At 46.1% G+C, this 27,098-nt stretch overlaps 1 protein-coding gene across 2 annotated transcripts in view; it reads right to left on the bottom strand.

Annotated features, from left to right (window-relative positions):
- The window catches only part of MPND (MPN domain containing), a 432,621-nt gene that overhangs the window by 188,725 nt on the left and 216,798 nt on the right, over positions 1–27,098 (bottom strand). For both annotated transcript variants that reach the window (XM_069649374.1, XM_069649375.1), the window contains exons 6-8: positions 11,672–11,768; positions 5,391–5,463; positions 2,630–2,706 (exon numbers count right to left, since the gene is read on the bottom strand). In XM_069649374.1, the coding sequence (XP_069505475.1) occupies positions 2,630–2,706; positions 5,391–5,463; positions 11,672–11,768 (247 nt within the window). The remainder of the gene's footprint in view (positions 1–2,629; positions 2,707–5,390; positions 5,464–11,671; positions 11,769–27,098) is intronic.

Consider the following 27,098-nt stretch of genomic DNA (forward strand, 5'->3'; position numbering starts at 1 on the left):
TTATTTTTAGAACGCTGACACGTGTGTTTCGACCAGACTGGTCTTTGCCATAGTACTGCAAAACAACGGAATGTCCAGGAATAATGTGCGCGCGAGGCAAAAGTTTAGGGAGCGTGTCACTCTAACATATAAAAGGTGGTGAATGCTGCGGTTACGGATCCCCTAGGTTACCCCAACCTAGATAAGTGCAAGTGAAATGATGTGTAGTTCCTATAACATGCGCTGTCCCTTAAAAAAGTATGATGAGCCAAGAATATACAACACAGTATTTTATTTCTGTGATCAGTATCCCTGTTGTCACAAGTGTGAGTGTCACTTTTGCCACTGTGTGCCAACACGTGTTTCGACCTATTGGTCTTCTTCAGGGAAAATGCAATGTACTATATAGCACGTTTACAATAGTTCCTGATATTACAAAGCGCTGTGATATAGAAGTAATATTATCCAAGTCAAACTAATTAATTAAATGCTCGAACGTGGCTCTAACCTCTTGTTGGGTCCATTCAGTTTTCGCATCCCCCTACCTGTTAGGGAAGAGCTATGGGAGTGTGTAGACGTCTAAACGAACTATACAGTACATTGCATTTGCCCTGAAGAAGACCAATAGGTCGAAACACGTATTTTGAACATGTATTTTGTTTACAATTTTATGATGCTTGTTACCATGTCACCGTTTACGCTGGGGTGATGCTATTTTTCTTGTCTATGGTATCTGTACTTTTTCTCACGTTGCTGTCACCACCCACACACAATATTAGTATTTTCAACAATTTACATTAGTTTTCAGAATATGACCGGCCTATGACAAAGACCAGTGTGATTGAAACACGTGTGTCGGTGTTCTACAAATAAATGTAGCCCATGTACTCTCATTCAAGTCATAGTGGCCAATCTCTCCAAACTGCGTCAATGTTTGAATTAAAGTCATATTGATGAGATTGCTACATCAATAACCAAATTATTTTGTAATTTCAAAGCACAAGAAAGTGTCTCCCTCCTGCGCAATGTTTCAAAGCATACCCTATCTACCGAGGTGCCTGGCAAAGCAACAGCCACCAACCTTGCCCTGAACACTTGCAGCAGGCAGCCCTTGAATTACTTATCCAGCAAGTTAGCATGTAACGCAAATACACAACGCATTGAGTTGTATCACTCCTTTGCCCCACATATCATTTTAAGGACTAATATTAAACTTAAGATTACAGATATTTCAGTCAGCTCCGGCTGAGCTACACAATCTTTATCGAGTGCACAATCATACTTCTGCCCCATCAGCATTTGATGCTATCCCCTTTCCCCATCAACATTGTCATATGAAATAGACATACATCTGAACAGCACAATCACAGTTAATTGAACAAGAGTGGCAACAATCATCTTTGATTTTAGGCAAACAGTGAATGAGTCCAAAGGACGGCAACACAGTATGGATACATACTTTGAAGTTCAACACTAACAGTGTAAAGCAGAGAAACACTGTGCTGTGTGGTGGGTCTCCCAGGCAACAGAGTATGTTCTCTTGATGTTTCTATTAGCTCCCTATCTGGAGAAAAGGACAGGCTCTACCATGCCAAGGGAATGGCACCCTATTCCTCCCAGGCAATTTTCTATCAACAAAGACCAATGCATTCTGGTAGACTGCTTAAACAAGAACTGTACTACACAGGCTTACTGTGCTATTTCCTTAACAGCAACAGCATAAACATGGTTGTCGGTTCACCAAAAGGCTAGGGGTAGCAGGAGTGACCTAAAGCTCCAGTGACTTTACAGGAAGTAATTTTACATGATCTTTTGCCTGAATGGCTTCGCAGGAAGTGATGGTGTGTGAGCTTCAACCCTATTGACATCACTAAAGTAAGGATTTGTTTTAGTTACCAACAATGCATATAAACTAGATTGAAACCATAACATGCAAGAGGTGCATCCTTTGGAGAAAATATATAATCTGTTGTTTAAGTTGTGTGTTTATTATATGGACACAGATGTTGGGCATTCTGGTAGATCTAAAGGTTTCTAACATTTAAAATGAACGTTAAACATAACATTTTCTGTGCAGCACACTTTGGAGTGTAAACCTTGTTTGTGCACTGACATTAGAATTGGTTGGTCACAGGGCTAGAGGGCCTACAGCTTCCCACAGCTACATGCTGCCTACAATGTGCATATGGCTTATAGAGAAACTTTTTTTTACATTTAAACATGGGATTAATGGATCAAAGCAATGCAGCCCAGCAATTCTTAGAGAACTGTCACAGCTTTCTCATTCTAGTGCTGCACCTACATCCTCTTGGCTAAGGATCTCAAGAGCATTACCAGAGGTACTAATTTCTACCTGCGACTCCTCCATGCATAGTGACAAGGCTAGGAAGGGGTGTGTCAAACAAATTGCGCCAACTTCTCACACTGGATACATAGGTCTATACCAAAAATGGCGGCAGACCTAACCACTTGGCTGTGCTAGTGTTTAGGATTGTTATTTTTGCTTCTCCCCTGTTCCTCTCCCTTCGCCTGGTTGCGCTCTGAAACACCTGTGTATGAGCACGATATAAATAAAATATCATTTAACATTTGTGAAACCTAAATGGTGAACATTACTTCTAAATTGGAACTGTCCTGCAACCCTGCTTACCTCCTCCTCGACTGCTGAAGCTGAGTCTGCATCACCAAGGCACGTGCGGCACGGAAATGCACGGAGCACTGTCAATACTGGACAAGGATACGAAACAAAAATTAATGCAACACAAATTATCTTTGACCAGTCCCCGCTCTCGAACAGCCCCCACTCTCACACAACCTTTTACAATACAATGTAAACTCTCAGAATAAATTTAGCCCAGACACTGCACATATTTCACTCATTTCAAATGATGTGAAAATCTCATTGAATTCAACTAGACAATCTACACTGTTAGAACACTTACTGCATCCTCCTTTCCTACACAGTCCATACTGCGGATACAATATGCTGTGATGTACTGTTAATGTTTTGCCTTCTGCCGGATTAACCAAAACCTCTTTCCCTCCATCTTATATTTAACATTTTGTAAGTATTTTTCTGACTTAAGTTGTACTCCATATTGTGAATTGTCTCTAGTAATTTTGCCCCACCAGTAAGAGTTACCACTAATAGTGTATATGCAGGTTCCTTGTACAGAACTTAACTCCATCCTCAGCTATTTCAAAGCATTATGGGGGAAGAGGAACATGAAGCATATTGGGAAGGAGAGGGGGTCTTCCCACCCCCCTAGCCGATATCGAATGAGAAACAAACGCTAGGGAGCAGAGGGTGCAGACAGAGGAGGATGCACGATCATTCTAGTGCATGCATTAGAGGCCATACAGTAGATGCAGGTGTGAACGCCATCTTAAACAATGGCAGCTATCTTGGAACTTAGGCCCAAGCGCAGAAAACATGCGTCTTAGTATTAGATCCCTTGCATGAGCGCAAACATTATCCCGGCCAGGTCTCACAGAGTCCATGAAATCCTCCATTCTTCTAAAGGTTACAGGTCCTCCCGCTCAGGGAAGAATGCACCCTGCAAGGTCATGAGAAAGGAGCAGCGCGCCTCTTGGCAGTACCGTCCTACGAGACGGATAGCAAAGCCCTCCAACCCCCAACGATCCTCCCACAAGAAATAATGCTTTGCAATGCTTTTATCCCAAGACCCCTGCATGCCACAGAACCATCCGAACCCAGACCATGAAATGTTTACACCCCTCAAACGATAATTAAGATCAGAAGGCAAGGCCACCGCGCCTTCACAATTGGGTCACGTGATTGTGCAGTGAGGTGCAGGGTGGCAGCAAATTCTAGCCAAAAATTAAGGTAGAGGGCCTTGGGAGTTGGTGATCTGTCCGGGAAATGAGTGTACCATGGGAGTTGGTGTGACCGCAGCCGACCCCCCCCCCCACACCAAGTTCATCTCTGTATCTGCCAGGTGCACAGTTACTACGATAAAATAACATTGTGTTAGAAGCCAATTTATTGTTAGATCAACTCTACCTCGGATGACAAGCCCAGCAGCGCCCACGTGGACTGAGATGGACAGATGAAGATGGGCAAATGGCCTGGCATCCCATATGGAGCAGGCCCTACATGTATAGAGCTCCTCCAATTAGGATTGTAGAATTGTGCTATATGTAATTGCGTTATCAGTGATGTTGTTTGTGCTTATAATGTGCTGCACATGAGTTCTTTGCTGAAGCACTTCTATTTTGTGGAAATTAATACTTGTTATCCTTGCAAGAGGTGTCTTGGGCCTATTTTCTTAGCGGGTTGTATTGTTTCTGGAGTGAGCGTGCAGGGGCGTGCCTTCAAGCAGTAATAGTAGGGAAGGGAGAAGAGGGAAGAGGAGGTGGGTGCATTGTTTGGAAGAGAAGAAGGCCCGACATTGAAAAGCAACAGGGTCAGACAGTGAGGTTGATGTTATGGAGCAAGGTGAGATTGGGAAGAAGACTGAGTGATAAGCATGTCGTTTTCTCCCTATCTCGCCCCCTCACTCCAAACCATCAACATCAATGCAAAAGGCCTACCTGTTTCCCTGGCTCGCTCTCTCTCAAATTATTAATTTGCCTGGGGTGCACAGCCTTAATGTTGGTACAATAGAGGGCGAGCATGGTGCACATCCAGGTAGTAGTATTTTTAGTACTGCCCATAGTAGTACCACTACAAGTAGTAGTACTGCTCTGCTGCTGTCAGTGACACTACTACTGTTACTCTCAGTAGTAATCACAATAGTATGCCCAGAGAGTCTACCCAAGTACTGCATGCTCAACTATTGTGTCTCAAAAGAAATTTGCATTCGTGTTATTATCGCATCTTTTTAAATTCTTGAGAGATTGTAAAATGTTAGTGGAACTCAACACATTCTAAACAGTGATGATTCAGTTATTTAATGCAAAAATAAAAAGCGAGGAGAACATATACAAAAGCAGTTCATGAAACAGTGGATAACCTGAGTAAAACAAATGTTTACAAAATGTTAAATGAGATGGATAGGAAGTTTATGGTTGGAAATTGGGAGAAGATACAACATGACAAGACATTGAGGCTCATTTTCCACCAACTGTAAATCTTCCAGAAAGGATGGTGTCTGCCAGATGTTCTGCATCTGCAGTGCTCTGTGGAAGAAATTGATTAATTTCTGGCGGGGTGTAGAAACAGCATGGGAGTTGGGGCAGTCCAGGATACATGCATGGCATCTGGCACACAGAACATAAAGAACAGGCCAAGAGCTTGTCTCCGCCCATTATCCACGTTCTGTGTCTTTTTGCACAATGATAAAAATAAGCCTGATTTGTGAAAGTTTTATGTTCCCATCAACATTCCTTTCATGTTGTTCTGTCAATAAGATTAGCAGCAAAGATTAGCCTGATTTCACAGTACGTACACTGGCTGCTGGTGTCCCATCTGCCTCCCAGATATCCGACCACCTCGCTCCTGGTCAAATGGCTGTGGAAGTCCTAACAGAGAAGAAGGAGATGGTAAGAGATCTCGACATACTTTCGGGATAAAGCTGCCTGCAAATGCAGATCATGTGTTCAGATGTCGACTGCATTCATTACTCAAAACGCATGGCCCTCGAGCTGCAAGAGGCAAAATACAAATCTGAAATCCAAGGATGTTGACAGTGTTCCGATTTCAAATCTGGCAAAGAGGAATGTTCTGCTGCCAGAATGAATAAAATACTGGATAGTATAGTGACAAGTGTGAGAAACCAAAGAGTCTCACTTGCTGGTCCCCAGGGATCTCTCTCTCAAGTGGCTAGGGCACGGCCATCGCCTTTGGATCCAGGCCCTGGGGTGGACCAGTGTGGGAGGATCACCTGGGTGTGGGGTCTTCAGAGAGTGGATGTGAGGCAACCGACGGTAAGACGCAGTATTTCCCCCTTTCCCGTACCCATGCCCCACCCTATTTTATAGGATTCTCCAACGTCCCAACTTGCCCCCTGCTTTTCTACACAAAACACTGGGACGAAGAAGAGGGCGAATGAGGGTGAAAAGGCTAACCCTTATTTGTATTTTATTATTTGTAGCGCGCAGCCTTGCCCTGTAGCAACTGGGCGCGTGGTTACAAGAAGATGGTTACAAGAAAGTTACAAGCAAGCATGAGAACAGGGGAACAGTCTTAACAGTGATGAGCAACAAAACTTAGAAACTTAAAAACAGAATTAGGAAACATAACAGTGTAGTTTACACATGGTTACTCCAGAAACATATACAGTAAGCTAATCTGATGTAAGGGGATCAAATGAGAAGAGAGGTAGAGAGAACATAGCGAGTAGAAAGGGGTAAGATGTGTTGATGTAGTTGAAGGTAGACACCTAGGGTGACAGTGTAGTCGGCTCATCAAGCTTGTGAAGCCAGAGTTTGGATTTGGTTTTGAAGGAGTGGAACGTGGGTTCTGATCTGAGCGTGGAAGGGATGGTGTTCCAAAGTTTAGCTGCTAGGACTGGGAAGCTTGATCCCCCAGCAGACTGCAGCTTAAATCTAGGTATAGCGAGAGTGTTGACATAGGCTGTTCTCAGCGGTCTGATCGCGACGTGCTGCAAGAAACGGCTAGTCAGGTAAGCTGGTGCGAGGTTGTTCTTAGCCTTGTAGGTTAAGGCTAGGGTTTTGAGCGATATTCGCTGCACGACTGGGAGCCAGTGAAGGTTGCGTCTGATATCTGAGATGTGCGATCTTCTGGGGATGTCGAGGGCCGCCCTGATGGCATTGTTTTGTGTAACTTGTCAATGTTTTTTTGACTAGTCCCTAGGTAGAGAGCGTTACAATAGTCTATCTTTGCATGATTAGTGTTCTAGCTAGGATAACGCAGTTCTCTTTGTTCAGGAAGAGTCCGCAGGCTGTGATGAGTTTACAAGTATAAGCCGAGGCAGATGCTACAGCATTAGTTTGTCTCATTAGAGATAGAGTTGCGTCGAGATAAATGCCAAGAGTGTGTGCTACATTACACACTTTAATGATGTTGCCGTCTATAGTGAATGATTTGTAGGCTGGGTCAAGTTTGCTAATTTGGAATGTGATCCAAGGATAAGTAACTGTTTTCTCATCATTAAGGCAGAGCCCATGATGAGCCATCCAGGCCTGGATGATTAAATAGACATTGTTAAGTGCCTTAGCGTCAAGAGCAAAGTCACCAGAGATAGGGATGAGTATCTGGGTGTCGTCAGCGTAGTTGGTGTATGAGACACCCAGATAATCAAGTATGTCAAATAGTGGCTTGGTAAACACATTGTATAATGTGGGAGAGACGCAAGAGCCTTGAGGGACTCCGCAAGGGACCGGGGCAGGTTCTGCAGAGGCCAGAGGAGAGAAGACCCTCATAGTTCTATTTGCTAAAAAGGAACTAATCCAAGACGATGCTGATTCCGAAAAGTGCACAGCACTTTTGAGATGGTGGCAGAGAATTTTATGATCGACCAAGTCGAATGCTGCTGACAGATTGAGCAGAAGGAGGAGTGCCAACTTGCCCTTATCTTTTAGGTCGTCAATTTGAGTTTTTAAGTCAATCAGGGCAGTTTCTGTGCCATGTCTAGGACGGAAACCAGATTGACCGAGACCCAGTAATTGGTTTGATTCAAGATATTCCTGTATTTGCATGTATGCAGCAAGGTCCAGAATTTTTAGAAGGTATGGTACCGTAGTGATAGGCCTGTAATTGGCTGGGTTGCTTGGGTCAAGAGAGGGTTTTTTGATTAAAGGGATAACCCAGGCATCCTTAAGGTTATCTGGGACAATGCCCGATTTGAAGGAGGCATTTATAAAGGTAGTGATAAAAGGCGCAAGGTCTTGCACAGCTTCCTTGATGAAAGGCGCAGGGCGGGTATCACCTTGACACTTCGATGGTTTAAGCTTTTTGATAATATTTTCCACTTCTGCAATGGGTAGCGGAGAGAAGCTAAAAGGTTTTAGGGGGCGTGTAGAGGCTGGGACGTTGAACAATGGTGTGTTCCCGGTAAGATCGGTTAGGTTATTCTTTTTGGCATTTATTTTGGCTTGCAATAAGGCAATTTTGTCTAAAAGTGCCTTTTGAATATTCGTACACCAGGTAGCGTCAGGGGAGCAAGTCACCAGAGGGGCAACAGGGGACTCCTTGAGGATCTTAATAAGTTCCTTCGTGTTGGATTGAGCCTGCATGATGCGTTTGTTGTAGACATCTTTTTTGCTGCAAGAATAGCAGCTTTATAAGTGGATGAGGCCAGAGTTAGGTTGTTTTTGTTGACAAGGGAGGGTAGATTTTTCCACAGAGCCTCCGCCTTTCTTTTTTCTTTGCGTAAGTTTCTAAGAAGGGGGGTGAACCAGGAGTTCAGATGAGAGCGAGGTTTCTGTTTGCGCAGTTTTAATGGAGCTATGGTATCAAGGGCTTTGAGCATAGCCTGGTTATAGATATCTACTAAAACTGTAGGATCTGAGCTGGTGGTCAGAGAGGTATTTAGTAGAGGGAGGATGATGGGAAGAAGTTTCTCAGTCAAGATATCCTTCTTATTACGGGTTTGAGTGGCAGGGGCTAGAGTGGGTTTGCCAGTTTCCGGACTAGAGTTAATTGCAAAAGTTATTTTGTAGTGGTCTGACCAAAGGCATGGACTGACAGAGATCAAGTTAAGATTGCAATTAAGGTCAGCAACCCAATCGAGAGTGCGGCCTTTGATATGGGTGGGCTTGTGGATATGTTGGGTAAGACCAAAGTCAGTTAGTGTTTAAGAGGTCAGTGGCTTTAGGATCATTCACATCTTGGTGGCCATAATTAGAGTCACCCAAGTTGGAGGATTTGCGTATTGGGTTTGGTGCTCGAGGCTAGAATGGATGATATGTCGCCAATAAATGAGATAATGAGGCCGGGTGGCCTATATAAGAGATCCACTGTGATAGTATGGTTGGGGGATATAGGTAATATGAAAGCGAGAAGTTCTGCAGAAGGAATCTGGATGTTGGGCATCATCCTAGGTTCGTGTGAGCTTTTAAAGATGACGGCTATTCCTGCACCCTTGGGTTGATTGGAGTCCCTATCTTGTCTAATGATGGAATAGTTGTTTGGAATAGCAAGGGAGAGTGACGGTCCAGATGCAGTATGCAGCCAAGTTTCAGTGATGGCCAAGAAGTCTAAGTGACGAGAAGTAATCATGTCTGCAATATCTAGGGCATGTGCCGAGAGGGATCAGGCATTAATCAGAGCACCAATGACCTTCTTATTATTTGCCTTGATATGGCAAGTAGTCAAAGGCAATGATGGGTTTGAGTACATAGCCGGGACTGATGTGATGTGTATGGGAGTGTGGTCGTTTACTGGTCGTGAGGGTTTGGAGTTAGGATAGTGGCCCTGGTGGCGCGTCCCAAGATGAAATCTAGATGCTAGTCTCTGGTTTCTGACGTGTGAAGTACATCCCATTGGACATGTCCCGCTAATCAGGCCAGGCAAAGTTAGGCACTTGAGTTCAATCACATACATCTGATGCCCATTAGCTCTCCCCAAACGGATAAAAGGCGGAACATAGAGACACAGATCTTCCGGGGCGAAGTCGAACCCACTGGAGCAATACGACCGATCGAGGGACTAGAGAAAAGGGTAGAGAAACCCCAAAGTTCCCTGCAGGAGGTTGTTGTCCCCGGGAAGCCGTGAAGGAGATGCAGAGAAAGCCAAATCGCAGACAAGAAGAAACTTGCATTGCGTTTCAAGGACGCCAGCGACCCTGCCGGACGAATGACAAGAGTTGGGGAGACAAGACCAAGCTTGTGGTATCAACCATGACCCATGAATTAAAGCCGCAGAGACCAGAAAGGAACGTGCACAACCGGTGAGTTAGTGAAAGACATGAAAGGCCGGTTTGCGTCAAGGAAAGATTGAAGCTTCAACAGCGTATCTCACAATTGGAGGTTGCGCACATGCTGGTGAGACACGAAAGAAAGCAAACCAGGATGAACTTTTAAGTTGCTGATAACTGTGAAGCCAGTAATACCGAGTAGCGGAGTAGTCAGGCGAAAGGAACTAGCCCATAATTGTTTGATGCCTTGTTATAAAGCGGCAAAGTGAATGAACTCTGAAATGAGCAATGGTCAAGATTAACCCTGGCGAAAGGGGAAGTAAAAAGGTGAATGCTTTCAGAGAACGATGTCTGAACTTCTGTGCTTGTGGTATGGAACTACCAAGACCAAGAGACACTGGGGCAAAGAACAACAAGGGAGAGCGGAAGTGAAAGTTGAAATGGTCCTGCGGAGGTCTTTAGTAAAAGCCTTGCACATTTCAAAGTCTTTGATGTCAGTGAAAGATCCGAGTCCAACTGAGGGAGACCTGGAATAGGAAATAAGTTAGGGGAAGGGAACCCCCAACGAATGTGAATAAAGCTTGAGGAAGGGAACCCCTGCAAGTGTTGCGATTGTGAAGTCCGAGCCCGAATGAGGGAGCGCCACGTTGAATCAGGTACTTTTTGGATGAAAGTTCCGAGCCCGGTTGAAGGGACCAAGCCCAACGAGGGAGACCTATGTGAACTTTTGTTGAACTGTGAAAGAACTTTTGAAAAGTTGGAATAAGTGACTTTAACGTGGAAGGCCAAGCAGGCCTCGACCCACATTTTGTACTGCCTTTTTTTGATAACCTGAGCCAGTGTGTATCATCCTGTTTACTGGGGCCGCCTTACTCTGTGCTGTCCAACGTGGGAAGGAGAGCCGACTCAGACACTTCGATCCTTTATGTTGTAACACCAACTTTCATTTGCATACACATTTCCCCTTTTCACACTTCTTGTAAAAGTAATAGGGCAGGCATTCGGTTTCGTTAGTATAGGTCGTTTTGATTTGACAAAGACTGATAAGGACTGTGCTTTCTTTATTATTTGATGTTAAAGACTACTCTCATCATAGCTATAGGGCAGAGTAGGAGATTTTCCAAACTCCAAGAAGCCTGTAAATCTTGTGCCAGTGTCATACTTGTGATACCATGCCTCCCTTACACAAGTCGGAGATAACCAAGTGCTGACAGCACTTCAGACATAATAGAAGAGCCAAATATCCATATCTTGGCATCAGTCAAAGTAAGGAAGTGATCTCTGGTATCCAATCGGCAGTTAAATGACACAGTTTCAATTCAGTGATCAGTCTGAATATAAAATGTAAATCTTCAGATACAGCCACCAATTAGCTTTATGAGCAGGAGATCAAATAGCACATAGGCTTCTGAACCCCTGCCTCACCCCTAAGAATACAGGGCTTAACACCACATATTCACAGGGTAATGTGTTAAAACAATGTTGCTGAGAACATCACAATACAAAGACCGTGAGTCAGCAACAATGAACATAGTTTGTGCATGTTAATATCTCTATTGAAAAAAGTGGCGGTCTTTGGTGAGGGAATCATTAAATAGCATTATCCATATAAAATATAACAGAGCGCGACAGGAGGAGAATATGTACAACAATTGGAAAAGCAGAATAAATAGTGGGTGTTGGGTAAAGCAAAATAGTAAGTCCATGCTAAAACATCAAACATGAAAAGCGTATGAACTGGTTACAGCATCAATATGGGAACACCCAAGTGCTGTGGATAGTGCCCAAGTTATAGTAAAAACACATACTTTTCCAGCAGACGAGGACTGCCCAGTTCATCCAGCAGTTTGCATGAAAATGTACATATCACTGTAAGGAAAAAGAGGGGTTAAGCACTAATTAATACGTACCACCAGCAGAAGCACATTGCTAGAGACTGTCACATTGAATGGCTGAAACTTGTTGACTGCAGAAAATGTAGTTATTTCCACTAATGTGTGAGGATCCCTGCAAAGCAACCGTAAAAGCATGTGAAACTCTTTGCAATACACAAACACATTTTCTGTTAGAATACATACAATTCTGGCACAGAAACAATCATGAATCCATTTAGTGCATGGAGAAAATTATGTCGGGAATTGACAGTGAGCAACCCAAAAGCATAATGTATTCCAAACACAAAGGAAATCGAGACACTGCTCACAGCACAAAGATCAGAGAATTTCCCAAAGACCTGTGAGAATGTATACAATGAACAAGCAAAGCTACTGCGTCAGGAAAAATACTTACTATGCAGATGGAGACAGGATAGCTCAGGAGCAACGTGTTTGTCTTGGAATCAAGACAACCCAGCGCAAACACAGGTTTGAATCCAGATCATGCGCTTAGAAACCACTTGCTGGTATTAAGTGCGTTATAAAAGAACATTTATTATTATAATAAGACTCCTCGCCTGTACCAACTATGTTTAACCTTGAGGCACCTGCTTGCAGAACTTAAAATTGCACCTTAACAGTTTTGGAATCTGCCAGTCCAGAAGAGGCAGATCCTGTGCACCTGCAATTTTACCTTAGTCCCATAAATGTGAATATGACCAGAGGTACCACTGTGGCCAGGATAGAGTCGATGATATGCTGCCAAAGAAATCTTGGAGTAAAACATGCAGGCATCCTTGCCTTGCCCACTTACTGCTACCCAAAGGCGTATTTAACTTTCGTACAAGGGACAAATGCCTATGGCCCCTCCTGCCTTGCCTGTCCCACCTCAAAGACAAACAACCCGGGATGCACAGCCTCCCAGTGAGATCTTATCTTTTTAACAGTCTCAGAAGTATACCTTTTATAATGGGAAGTGTTTAGTGATACTAACAGGTGACTATTGCTGTGGATTTCTTTTCTTAGACGTCTATCAGTTTTTAATAAGCTCGGATTGTTGGGTGATCAGAAATTATGGGGTACAGAGAGATCTACATGCTGTATTGAAGAGATGAACCTGTCATGTATTTTATTTGACTTTGAATGTATATGAGATTTTCTTTGTCTGTTCTTTTTAATTTGCATGCTGAAGTTCAGGATATGGAAAATAAAGGTACGATCAACTGGGGGGTAATGCTCCGTTGTCCTGCGCAATGGAAAAAGTGGCAATAAAAGAATTTACCACCACTTACTAAATCTTGTGGGCATAGAATTATTTGGCAGGCGAGGTTTGAGAGCAGAGCAGACTTAAAATGTTCTCTTCCGGGTTCCCCTGCCAAACCTGCTTAGTTTTCTGCCAGCATGTATGTTTATGCTGGTGGAAAACCAATGCATTTTTATGGAATCCCGCCTGACTTTCACACCTGGTAAAAAGCAAGCAGATTCCACTGTAGATGACTATTGCAATCTTTAATTTCAGGAGGCATTTACACTTATCCAAACATGCAGGGACTTTTTTTGTACAAGTGCATAACGTAAATGAAAGGTGTAAAAGGCTTGCATAGAGCTTTTATGTCACACCCCATTTTCCGTTTCCGCCGCCTCTCTTCCTCTCCACCATACATATGCACCAGCATGTGTGCCGGCATGGATTTGCATTCCGGTGCAAATTATGTGGCTCTCTATGGGGTCCACCGGCTTTATGTGCCAGCAAAAGCGGACGGACGCCATACAGATCCACTGTAAATGCTGTCTACCATATGTATATGGCAGGCAGAGTTCACTCGATTTTCAGGGCAAGAGACTGTATACGGTTGTACATTCGCCTTTTGCCCTGCACTTTTGCACTCTGCCATGCAAATGATCAAATTTGGTGGCGCGGACCCACCTACCTGTGTGTCTATACGTCACCGAATTACGCAGAGTTTCAAAATGAGCTCCATAGTGGAAAAGTGAAGGAGTAAAGGTGATTTTACTGGTGTTTTACTATTTACTATTGAACTACTTGGTGGAAACAATTAAGATTGTATGGAGGGGCCTTTTTGCATAAAAACGTTAACATAGGTGGTTCCCTCAGTCACTTAGGATGATACAAAAGGACACCCATACAGATATATATTGTCAAGTTGGTTTGGTTTATCATGTGAATTGCATACTTTTATAGTCATCTGTATAAAAAGTAGTAGTACTTTAGGTTTTCAAACATGAACACACATTCGTACCAACTTGGGCTGGGAAAATGCATAGTCAAGTACCTAATTTCAGACTAGGATCAAATTCTGGCTTCACAACTTAACCAAAGTGTGTGATTTTAGGCCTATCCTTTGCCTTATCTGCCAACATAAGGTGTCCCTGCAAGTAATTCAGTTTGCAGCATGTACTATTCCAAAAAAGCCTCACTCATGGTTTAATACTCTAGTGTTGTGCCCAATATACTAATAGGGACCCTGCACATCCACCATACAAAATAGCAGATGTTGTTTCCAAATATGTATGTCTCCATGAAGATATTGGTCACATTTCCAATTGCTGTTTAACCCTGGCTCTCTCCCATGCATACTAGCACTCCCTTGTACCTTTATTTATTTGCATTTATAAAGCGTGCAAACAGCCCAGAGGCATCGTGGCGCTGTTACAAGGAAACAGCTTAGTTAAATGTGCACATACATGTGTTTAGATATGCAGGATTAGTTGCAAGGGTGATAATGCTGCACAGGGTTACATATCGAGCCGCAAATCATCATTACATATTAACTAAGTCAATTAAGGTTGTGCTGCAGATATCCTGCAAGACACAACATTTTGTGCTTCAAAATGTCATTTTGTAAGCCACAAAATGTCCCATTCCATAAAACCATATTCTGGCAGAGGTCTATCTTTCAGAAAAGATGTCCGGACTGTGCGACCTTCCGGGAGTAGCCACAGTGTTTAGGGAGCGCACTGAAGATGACATGGAATAAAGGCTGAGGTCCTTGTTGCTCTGTCCGTGCAGAAGCAAGGGCATTATTTATTTTTTACATTTGTATAGCGCACAAACAGCCCTGGGGCATTGAGGCGCTGTTGCTTGTGGGGCACTCAGTTACATGGGCAAGGTACAGGTTAGATATACATTTACAACTTGGATGTACAGGTTAGATATAATTTACATATTTGATAAACATGGACAGATTATACATTTGTACTTTTATGCAGTTAGATTTGTGGGGGAGAAGTGATCAGGCTTTTCGAAATGCCACGTGCGATTCTTCGGCGCGTAGTAGTTGTGGTGGTGGTAGGGCATTCCATTGTAGGGCTGCTAGATAGGGGAAGCTGGCACCTTCTGCTCTAACCCTCTTAACCATGGGTACTGTGAGCATATATGTGTAAGGTCTTCTGGTAGGTCTTAGGGATGTAGATAGGTGTATATTTTGTGAGAGGTAGGAGGGTGCAGTGAAGTGAATGTATTTGTGGGTTAATGCAAGTGTTTTAAAGATTATGTGCTCTCTGATTGGGAACCAGTGGGCTTATTTGTGATGTGTTACCTTTTGGGGATGCCCAGAGCTGCACGTAGTGCGTGGTTTTGAATGACTTGCAGCTTTTCCACATTTCTTGCAGATGTTCCCAGGAATAGGGCATTGCAATAGTCGAGCCTTGAGCCGGTTATAGCTCTTGCTATGGTAGTGCAGTTGTCCTTGGATTGTCCTGGGATTATCCGCAATTCTCCCCAGCCAGGCCAAGGCGACATGCGTGGCAGTAGGGGTAAGGGAGAGTGGATAGATGGTGACTGGGTGTGAAGAGGGAGTGGATGAAATATAAAGGGCAGAGCAGATGGGAAGGGAAATTTGACGTTTCTGTACTACTTGTCTTGCTCTCTTTTGCTTTGGGTTTATACTGAATTTGTAAAGCTCAGTTTATGCATACAATAAAAAGTACATAACTTGATTCCAAGATGGCCGCCAGTGACTGAGGACATGTTGTTCTCAGCTCCGCTCCGGGCCGAGAAAGCAGGCTGTGCGTATCCGTAGGTCAGAGGCAGGGCCGGGCAACAGAGCACCCCAGAGACGAAGGAACAGGGTAGTGGCCCACATTGGAGTGCCCTCCCCACCACCAGAAGGGAATCTGGTCTGGCAGATTGCAGAGGCGCTGAAGTGTTTGGCATGCAGCGCTGGCAAAGGGGAGGCATTCATGGCAAAGCACTGAAGTCGGCTGTGAGAGGGCGGGTGAAGAGGTAACCCCGAACCCGGCTGGGAAGAGGAATCGTTGACGTAGAGAACCCAGTGACACTGGAGAGATTGTGAGAATAGTACCTCCGTGAAGGTAGGCCACCACGGTTGGGGCAGAACGGATCCGAAGATTCGATCAGAGAACACTCCCCGCGGATCACCAGCAGCTGGGAGGAGGAGGAGGAGGAGGAGGAGGAGATAGCTCAGAGGCCCGGCGGTGCTGGAAAGCAATACATGGAGCTGGAATATGGGTATAGTCGGTAGCAGGCTCTGCGATTGGTGAATTGTCCATTCCTTGGTGAGTGAAGGTGGATGTAACCCTGGAGGAAGCACACAGGGGTGCGAGAGAGCGGCTGAGCCTCAAGAGAGGCAGTTTGGAGGCGACCCCTGAGGAAGGCTACCGGAGTGCATGTGAGTGGTGATAAGGAGAGGAAGGATCGGAAAACATGAGAAGAGAGATCAGTGTATATATTACATAGACTGGGCAACACGCTAGTCTTGGAGGCAAGACCACGTAAAACAACAGAGGTTTGAATCTCGGATCCACGCTTGGAAACCGAACTCAGGTATGGTAGTAGGCGCGTTATAAAAAAGCAAATATATGTTCAGGAAGCCGGGAAGTGGGGGAGGGTCCACCTACAGAACAGACTGCCGGCCTCCGAACCAGGCGGTTGAGGAAAACACATTTGTGGGGGTGGAGGTGGGGGGGTGCATCAGGGGCTGAGAAAAGGGAGAAAGGGGACACCCAAGAGAGTGCAGAGATGGCTCTCAGTAAGGATGGCCTCGGGGAATTCCTCAACGACATGGAGAGGGGAGAATAACAAATACTTTCCAGGAGCAGTTTACATCATTGCGGGATGTATTTAGAAGCTCCCTGACCGAAGTTAAAGGGGATGTGAAGACATTGGGAGGGAGCGTGGCTGTGACTGATCAGAGTCTGGCAGAGATGTTGGAGGCGGTACGACAGACTAGCGAACCATTGGATCAACTGGTTAGGGTCTCCCACAACTTTGAATTGCAGCCAGAAGACCTGGAGAACCGTTTGCGCCGGTCCAATATCTGGGTGAAAGGCCTAATCGAGTCAATATTGTATGCAGACCTAAAGAACACGATCCAACAATGCTTTGGGAATGTATTGATGGATACTCGGCCAGAAGATATTGGGACTGATTGGGTACACAGAGTGAGGCCCAGGAGAAGGGAGCCGGGTGCAAGAACGAGAGATGTCCTGGTGACCCTCACCTCGTACGGCTTGAAAGAGAATATTTTGCGAGTAGCGAGAAGTGAAGGGAACATTACAGTGAATGGGGCACAGTTGCAGCTGTTTCAGGACTTGGCCTTGGTAACCTTGCAAAAACAAAGACTTGGGCAAGGTGACTCGGGCCCTCATCGCAAAACATATCCCGTACAAGTAGACATTTCCGTTTGGCTTACTCTTTAGCCTAGATGGGGAGTAGCATTGCAACAAGTACAGAGGGCCTGTCACTGTTGAACTTGGAGGAAGAAGATGGTCACAGGGAGAGACGACCAAGGCCCTCCTCCATGCGAGGGCAGAGGCAGTGGGAATCAACTAAGGTGCAGGGGAAGATGGGAGGTAGGGGGGAAAGACTAAAAGGTCCGCTGGGCAGATGCCAAGGGGGGAGGGGGAGGTGGAGGCTTGCAGACGGAAAATTATCAAGTTACATGAGGGGGTCTGGGGGGGTGAGTAACAAGGGGTTTGATGCAGGTCATTTTAGCTCAGAGCGGAGGGCTGGTGGGTAATGTTTTGGAATTAGTGGGAGGTGTTAGGATACTTCCCGATGGGGGTGACCTCAAGTATTTTCTTGGGCCAAAACTTTGGGGATGGTCCCCGAGAGAATCTTAGGATCTTTGGCATGGGCCTGAGATGGTTTGTTGGGGGTGGTTTTGTTGCGGGTGGTGGGGTGGGTGGGTTGGGATGGCGAAACAGGTTGGGGGTTTGGGAGTAATATAAGAGTATCAATAAACACTATTACGATGCTTCACATTCAAAGTCTCGCATAATGTGAGGGGTCTAAACTCCCCGTGAAGCGTAAAAAGATAGAAGCCCTAGTGAGAAGGCAATGTGCAGATGTTATTATGTTACAGAAGACGCATGTAAAGAAGGCAGATAAATCCGTTATGAGATGGAGGCAATTCTCTCTGATTTTTCAGGCCAATGCAATAGGAAAGACTTCAGTGGTCCTGATAGGGTTCAAAGACTTGTTGAGGGCCGAGATCCTACGGATTGAAGTGGACGTTGAGGGGAGGTATTTGTTTGTACTAGTGCAGCTGGAACATAGACAAGTAACCATGGCAATGGTATACGCACCTAATTCGGGGCAGGATGGTTTCTTGCGGGAAGTGGTAGCAAAGATGGAGTGTTTTGCGGTAGGGGAGATTCTACTCACGGGAGACTATAACTTGGCGTGGGATCCTAACAAGGATAGGAGTGCAGGAGCGGGAAGGGGATCTGTACCCCCTTCACAGGCATTAATGGAAAGCTTTGAAACTCTGACCCTACGAGATGTCTGGTGGACCAGGTGGGGAGACGAAAGGGGCTACATGTTTTTTTCGCATATTTACCAATCCGTGTCCAGAATAGACTACAGTTAGGTTGATGGGAGAGGTGAGGGAAGTAGAACTAGGGTCCATTGCTGGCAACGATCATGGCTAAGGGGCCGCGTAGAGGATTATGGGCTTGGACCGTCCCAGGGGAATTGCTGAATGATGGGGGGGGGGAGGGGGTGGCAGAGGTGCTGTGGGACAAAATAGCACTTCTCTGCTAACGACGATCAAGATGCTTTGCCGGGGGGCATCTGGGATGCCTTTAAGGCAGTAATTGCAGGGGGGAACTTATTGCGTTGTGGGCTCGGCGGGAGAAACAGAGGGTAGCAATGGAAAAGGAATTAGAGGCCCAATTGAAAGAAACCCAAAATGTCATAGCTAAACATAGAACGAAGGAGCTGCACAAAAGGTTGAAGGAAGTCCGTAGTCAATTGGAACTGCTGTGAAACCGTAGGGCAGAGAGATCCCTGTTGGTGACCAAGCAGAGGTATTACATGTGGGCCAATAAAGCGGACAAGCTGTTTGCTAGGACGGTCCTGCAAATTACACAACCCAATTGGAAAGATCGCTACTGAGTCTGAGGCCATAACAGAGGGTTTTGCTAAATATTATGAAACACTATATGCTTAGGATCCTCGGGATGCAGGGCAATACTTCCCAGATATATCCATGTCGGAAATAACGCCCATGGAGTGTGAAGGGCTGGAAGGGGACATAAGGGAGGAGGAGGCAGGTGGAGGCAGTCATTAAGGCACTACCGATGAATAAAGCGCTGGGACCGGGTGGATTTCCGGCAACATTTTATAAAAATTATGCTCGGAAGCTGACCCCAAGGCTGCTGGCGTTATTTAACTCAGTTGTGGCTAAAAGGGGCAGAGGGTATCACCGACCATGACAGAGGCGAAAGTGGTGGCATTTGGGAAACCGGGCAAGGACTTGACTACATGCAGGTCATACAGAACTATTGCATTGATGAACATACGCCATTTTGGCGGCGAGATTAGCACCTCTTCTTCCAAACTTAATTGACACAGACCAGTTGGGGTTCATCATGGGGACACAGACCTGGGATTACATTAGGAGGGTTGCCCATTTGATAGTGATGGTCAACAAAAAACAGAAATCAGTGTGGGTGTTAGATGCTGAAAAATGGTGGAGTGGCCCTTTTTGTTTACTACTCTGGAGCAGATGGGGATGGGAGCTAGGTTTATACAGATGATAAAAGCAAATTATAAGGCCCCCGCGATGCGCTTGTCAATTAACACAGAACTGTCCCGTAATATTGAAATAGGCCGGGGCACAAGGCAAAGATGCCCTCTATCACCGCTTATCTACGCAATATATCTGGAGCCATTCCTCGATATACTCTGACAGAACTCAGCGATACAGGGCATCCCTTTTGGAGGGGTGGAGCAAAAGATAGCCGCCTTTGTGGATGACATGCTGATAACACTGACACACCCTGAGCTACCTATATCGGCAATGGTGGCGGAATGGGCAGAAATAGAGCAATTGGCAGGTCTCATGGTTATCATGGGGAAGTCAGAGCTGCTAGACTCTCGCAAACACAGAGGGAAGCTCCGCCTTCATATTCTTCGTTTGTTGGTGGCAAGCAGCAGTATTAAATACTTAGGGCTTAATATAGCCAACGTGGTATCGCAGATCTATGATACAAATTATCTGGGGCTGCTCCAGCAGGCAAAGATAGATTTGGGCAAATGGACCCCATTTCGTATCTCATGGCTAGGAAGGGTGGGCACCATAAAGATGCTAACACTCCCAATGGTACCTTACTATTTCCAGGCTCTCCCAATTCCAGTTCCACGTCTATTTTTTGTGGCACTGAATTAAATGGTCTTGAGGGTAAAAACCCCTGAGGGTAGCACTGCATATTTTAATGGTACCCAGAGACGAAGGCGGGGTGGGCCTCCCAAATTTTTACAAAGTATTACGAATCCGCACAGCTAAGAGTAGTGTGGCAATGGTTTAGAGGAGAAATTTCTAAACCCTGGGCAAGGATGGATAGGGCGGTGGGGGGGGGGGGGGGGGAGTGCTCATTGGAGGGGGTCCTATGGTTAACAGACGAGACAGGCCCCAGAACACACGGATAAGTCAGATATTGGCAGTGGTGTGTGATATATGGGACCACCTACTTGAAAAGAGATTTCTTTCTATGTGCCTGTCCCACATTACCCTACTATTTGGGAACCCACAATTCCAACCAAGCACTGTACAGGGAGCGCTCAGGCAATGGCAGAATGTGGGGTGCACAAAGATGCGGGATATGATGCAGGGAAGTGACATTCACACGTTTATAATGATGTGTTATTTATATAGCGTCTTTATCCAAAGCGCTTTACAGAGCACATATTTACATACAATATCACCCAACTGAAATTGGTACTCCTTTATCGACCTCAGAAGGATGAAAGGCTGACTTGGCCTTGCCAGGATTCAACCCGCTGAGCTATCTTACCGCATATGGGACTTTCAGACAAGGATAGAATGAAATATTACCAATTGAAACACTGGATAGCGAGCTCAGGAGGGCGGGGGAAGGCAAGTGTGGGGAGAGAGCTCACAGCATTTGAAAAGTTCATCACCACACATACAGGAAACAGGCAGATGGTGTCAAAGCTATATTCGATTCTGACGGAACGGGATTCGGGCCAGGCATGGGGATATATGCACAGATGGGAAAAGACACTGGGGATTGATATCCCAAGTGAACATTGGAAACACTTGTGGATGATCATCCCTAAAATGACGAAGTCGATTCGGATTAGAGAAGCTTGGTATTTAATAATGGTTCAATGGCATTAGACCCCGGAGAGGCTGCACAAAATATTCCAGGCAACCCCAGAGAAGTGTTGGAAGAGATGTTGTATGAGAGGGGATTGGAGACATACCTGGGGGGAATGTCCAGTGATGGGGAAATTCTGGGAGGAGGTCATGACCCAGATAAAGACAATGGTAACCCTCGATGTAGCTCTGACACCAAGGGAATGGATGTGCGGTCTGTTTGACCCGGTGGTCCGCCCACCCACTAGGGCTCATGGCAAGGCCTTAATGTTAATGATAATAGCGGCATGGCTGGTAATCGCGAAATGCTGAAAACAAAAGCAGCCGCCAACGACGAGGGACTGGTTGTATAAACTGTGGGGGTTTATGGCAATGGAATGGATGACATACAATTTGCAAGGGGAAGCCTGTACATTTCAACAAGATTGGGCAATGGTTTTGGACTTCCTGAAAGAGGATTTTGTATGCCAGTGGTGCCCGCACAATCTGAGAATATTGTAACTGAATGAAATCCCATAAGCTACCCGAGATGAGGAAAGCTACAAGAGCACTACTGCCGTCAGGGTGGGGGGAGAAGGAGCTACAGGGGGTGGTTGTTGTTCATCTAAATGCCAATAAAAATATGCCTGAAAAAGGTACATAACTTTTATTCTCAGGGGATTATTAACTGGGATTCACCTCTTAGGCTCTTGTTCAGGGGTCTGCGCATTTACATTTTTTGTGTTGTGGTAGAGTAGTGGTTGATATTGATATTTTATTTCTATCACGTTCGTACCCAAGTGTTTCAGAGCGCAACAAGGCAAGGGAGGGGAACAGGGGAGAACAAAACAGCGATCTTACTAGGCCAGTGATATTGAGAACGCGCAAGTGCCTGGGAGAATGGGAGGGGAAAAGTGCATAGAAGGGGGAGAAGTGAAAAGTGCAAAGCAGAGAGAAAGATAAATAATAATAAGTAAATAAATAATAAAGGCAACAAACAGTGGTAGTGCAGCCAGCAATTTGCAAGTGCTAGGTTTAAGGCAGCAGACAGGGTGGGTCTGATAAGTGCAGGAAGAAAGGGGGGTAGACTGTATGGGTACAGATACAGACCTCAGTGCAAGGGGTGGCCTGGGGGCAGTGTGGGAGGGTGGCAGGGTGAATAGGTACCTGGGCCCAGAGGACAAAGGGTGGCCAGGTACACGGTGCCATGAGAGAAGAGATCAGCAGGGGAGAGGGGGAGCAAAGGCAAAACAAAAGAGGAAGGTCTTGAGGTGCTTCCGGAAGTGGCAGGGAGGCTGTTCCAGAGGGAGGCCCCAGCCGAAGACAGATCTACCCCAGCTCGTTTCTTTGAAAAACAACTGACCCTGAGGGAGTTATAGAGGAGCGAAGAGCTCGAGAGGGGCAAGTATTTGGAGAGGGATAACTGAAGGTATTTTGGACCCAGGCTTGAAGCTTTGTGGACAATGCAGAGGGTTTTGAATTTAATCCTTGCTTCCACTGGGAGCCAATGGAGAGATTTCAGAGCTGGGGAGATACGATCCCAGGGCTTGAGGCCAAGGACAAGTCTTGCAGTCCTGTTCTGGATTAGTTGCAGAGAGTAGAAGCAGGTAGATTTCGGAAGAGGCTGTTACAATAGTCCAACCTAGAGAAAAGCAGAGCTTGGGATACCATGAGCTTCTGGGGGAAGGAGAGGAAAGGCAGAGTACCTCTGAGGAGGTACAGTAGGAAGTTTGACTTCTTAGAGACCTCAGATGTGGGCAGAGAAGTAAAGGGTGGAGTCGAAGATGACCCTGAGGTTCTTAGCCTCGCAGGTGGGAGTAGGAGGAGGGCCAAGGGAAGCCGGCAGGAGAGTGAGGGGAAAGGATGGTGAAGGTGTGTCAATGAGGAGGATCTCAGTCTTGCTGGCATTCAGACAAAGATCATTGGCGGCACACCAATCTTGAAAGGCAGTTAGGCAATCAGAGATGAGAGAGGGAGGGAGGGGAGATGGCCGAGGGCAGCCTGGAAATGAGTTGTGTCGTCAGCGTAGCACAGGAAATTTGAGCAGAAAATGGCAATGTAGTGGGCAAGGGTTGCCAGGTATTGGTTGAAAAGCAAGGGCGAGAGGTTAGACCCCTGGGTAGAGAGGAAGATCAATGATAGGAAGGACCCAAGTTGGACCTGGGAGGTTGAAGGTGAGAGGGTTGGGGGAACCGATGAAAGAGAGTAGAGAATGGTAGATGAAAGGCGTGGCTTATGGAAGGAGACATAGGCGGATGGAAGAGAAAAAGATTTTGGAAGGGGTGGGAGAGCCTGTGATTTTGGAAGGATGGAAGCCTGGAAGATGACTCTGACTCGCCCCTTTACTTTTAAATTCCAAATAGGCCCCAATTATCTAGAGCTGGAGAAAGAATTTGACATCAGCCCTGTTGAGGCAAAAGGCAGACGAAATGGCCTGACAAGGGTGAAGTAGGACCAAGCTGTGGAGGGGCTTTAGATGAAAAGATAAATCCATGTAACTGCCTTTAAGACCCTGAGATGGCTGCCTGGAACCACAGATGCCTCTGTGCTACCCACAAGATAAATGAGGGAGTGGTGGGAACATGGTAGTCCAACCAGCCCTGCCTCATTCCAGACATCGGATCTGCAGTTAAATAAGTTGCTTAAGGAGAGATAAGAGCTAGCAAAAACGGAAAGGGAGAAAACAAGAAACAGTGTAAGGTGGACAATGCGAGAGAGGGGGGAAGAGCAAGAAATGCACGTATATGTTTGCTTTATTTTGAAAGTTATTCTTTTTTAAAAAGGTGACCTCAAATACATTTTTCCTTCGAGTTTTCATCGCAAAACATGTTTTATTGGAGCCCAACACTCATTTCCACCATTTATGTGTCAATCTGCACTCTAGTGACTGACCTTTTCACTTTTTAATATATACAAGGCCTCTGGAGATCTAAATCAATTGCAAAAACAAAAGAAACCTGAAACACAATTGAAGTGTGGACCTGAAAGCATGTATTACAAAAACAATGCTGACAAGTATATTTTTACTGTATTAAAAATGCCTCAGGCAAGAATGGGAACTTTACTCCCTAAAGGTTCAATTTATCCTTCCTGCCAAAATCAGTAAGTAAAATACACCTGCCTTTAAATATTACCTGAAGTATCTCAAACATGTTTAGGGAATATTAGGAGATGTCAGCGGTCTGAAGAGCGTTGAGAGGGTGTAAAAATGAAGTGGTGCTGTACAAGATTACTTCACATTACTCTGGACAGAGACGCACATGAAACCATATCAATACCGCATGCAGTGGAAGACTGCCTTTTGATGATCAGCTACATAAAGTGGACACCCATTATTCATGAATTGCTTGCAACCAATTTTGGGTAGCACTCATCACCAGTGGGTAAGATTGCGGTACTCAGGCAAGGACAAATCCTGTTCATAGAAAAAAAAGTAACAAGAACACAAGGCAAAGACACCCAAAAGGATCAATAAAAAGTGAATTGTTCAAGTTACAAGTATCCCATAGGCATCTGAACAATTTGAACTGAGGTGGGGTGGGAGAACAGAGGGGCTGAATGTGGCATTCTAGGGGTGCACAGACTGCAACATGTTTTGTTTTGGCTACTAGATGGTGTAAAAGCATAGAGGTGGGGGAACCAGAGCTGGAAGCAGCCTGGTAAGAGCCACGTGCCTGGAACTGGTTTGGCTTGGCTTGAGTTCATAAGGGGCGTGGTTGGAGCTCATGGAGTGAGGCAGCAGCAGAGCCGAGCTCCCATCCTGATTCTTACATTGATCCTTGAAATTGCTACCAAAGGCAATAATTTCTGGCAAATAATCACTGTGCCAGTTAAAACAAGTGCTGCTGTGCTTTTCCGGCAAAGACCCGAAGAGAATCGGAACCTGCATACCCCAAAACGAGGTTTGCGAACGAGCCCTGGGGGTCCCACTGTAATGGCGACCTAATCGAAGCCGACGGCTCCAGCGGGGGGGGGGGGGGGGGGGGGGGGGGGGGAGCTTATTCTGACGATGTAGGCCTGAAGAACGCCAGAGACTGCCACGGCCCAGATCCGAGGACCGCAGACGCCGAGAGACTGAGGAGGGCGCAGCGGCCCTCCGAAATAGCTTCAAGTAAAAGCCGCCGCACATTGAGCCCGTTGTGGCCCACACCAACTGGCCGCATAGCAGTTAAAGGCGCAGCGGTGCTGCCGTGCTACGGGCCTGCTTGAGCACCCCCCCAGCTGCCGCATCAAGGGAGGAGACCGTCAGCAATGCAGATATACCGCGGGGGTAAGGACCGACACACCATCCTCCCCCTGCAGCATCCGCGCATTCTGCTGGTTCCCCGCGCGAACGAAGATCGGGACCATGACAAGGTCTCCGTATCACAGTGAAATACATGGAATAGCAGGGTTCCCTGCCGGGGCGCACACCCAACAGAACACAAACGCTGGAGCCCAGGATTCACTTGCAGGCGAAACCTGTGAAAGCCTGAGGGTGCGGCGCGAGAGCACATATACAGCTTTGGACCGCAGCACTGTTCGCGCCCTCAAGAAAAGCTCCCCACTCGAGGGGCCTCATATACTGGGCCACATGGGTCCCAGGGACAATATCAGACCCAGGTGTCAGGGAGCAGGAAAGGGACCCGGTCCCCCACCGCGCCAAGATACTCTCAGGCAGAGTGCAGCCCATCCTTTTTCCGCGGCCGGTGGGCGGTTCGGCGGGAAGTCCCAGTGAATTGCAGTGCCCAGGGAGAGCTTGGAAGCACTGGTATCCAGGTAACACAAGGCCTGACACCAGGGCGAAGGATTAACGCCAAAACAAGGGAGTGGGGGCTCATCACGACATGCTAAGGACCACTTTGCACCACAGCGAGCTATAACCTGCTGGAATAACCTACGCAACACAGCGCAAGATGTCCGCCTCACGACACAAGAATAAATAGACTACAATTATGGACTCCTTTTCTGGGACAAGACCCAAACAGCAACTCCAGCATGAAATTACACGCAAACGGAGCCACGCCCACTGGAGGATGACCCTAAAAACACTCAGGTACTGCAGGCTATTGCGGCACTTCAGACATTTATTGAGACCAAAATAGGCAAATTCAAGGCCGACGTGCAGCTCATACGCCAAGATGCCCGCAATCTTACAGATAGGGTGGGCAAAGTGGAGGTGAATTTGACGGACACCACATATACCGCCACAGACTTTAAAACCAAGGTATATGTGCTAAAAAGGCAGGTTGCACGACTAGAGGCGAGATCGGAGGAGGCAGAGAGGAGGGCTCGCCGCAACAATATACGTATTCATGGAATTCCGGACGAAATGGAGGGAACCGACCCAACAGAATACGTAGAGTCCATGATACTTCAGGAGATTGGGACCAGCAAGCTCACAAAGGGATTCTCAGTCGAGAGAGCTCATCGATCTCTTCAAAAAAAGACCCCCACCAGGATCACACCCACGTCCAATGATTGCAAAGATTTTGAATTTCTGTGACAGAGAGACGATACTTAAATTCGAGAGAGAGGGATGCGAGATCAAACGGAATGACTCCAAGATCGTCATGTATCCTGATTATACCCCCAATGTGCAGCGAGCCAGGAATTAATTCATACCAATCAAAGCCCGATTATGCAAACTCAATCTCAAATACATGCTCCTATACCCCTCACACCTCAAGATACTTTACAAAGGGAAGGCGGTTTTCATGGAAACCCCGACCGCAGCCAACATGTGGCTGAAGCATAATAATCTAGCCGAAGGCGATGAACGCACTTTAGGGGCCGAAGGACTAAACAGGAATCAGGAATCCTACGCACGAAACCACATCAAGTTACGAGACCAGAACATTGCACTTAAAAGGTGATCCTCCGTTGTGAAGACAAAA

Source organism: Ambystoma mexicanum, chromosome 1p (assembly GCF_040938575.1).
Source record: "Ambystoma mexicanum isolate Mex_15411 chromosome 1p, UKY_AmexF1_1, whole genome shotgun sequence".
Classification (NCBI taxonomy): domain Eukaryota; kingdom Metazoa; phylum Chordata; class Amphibia; order Caudata; family Ambystomatidae; genus Ambystoma; species Ambystoma mexicanum.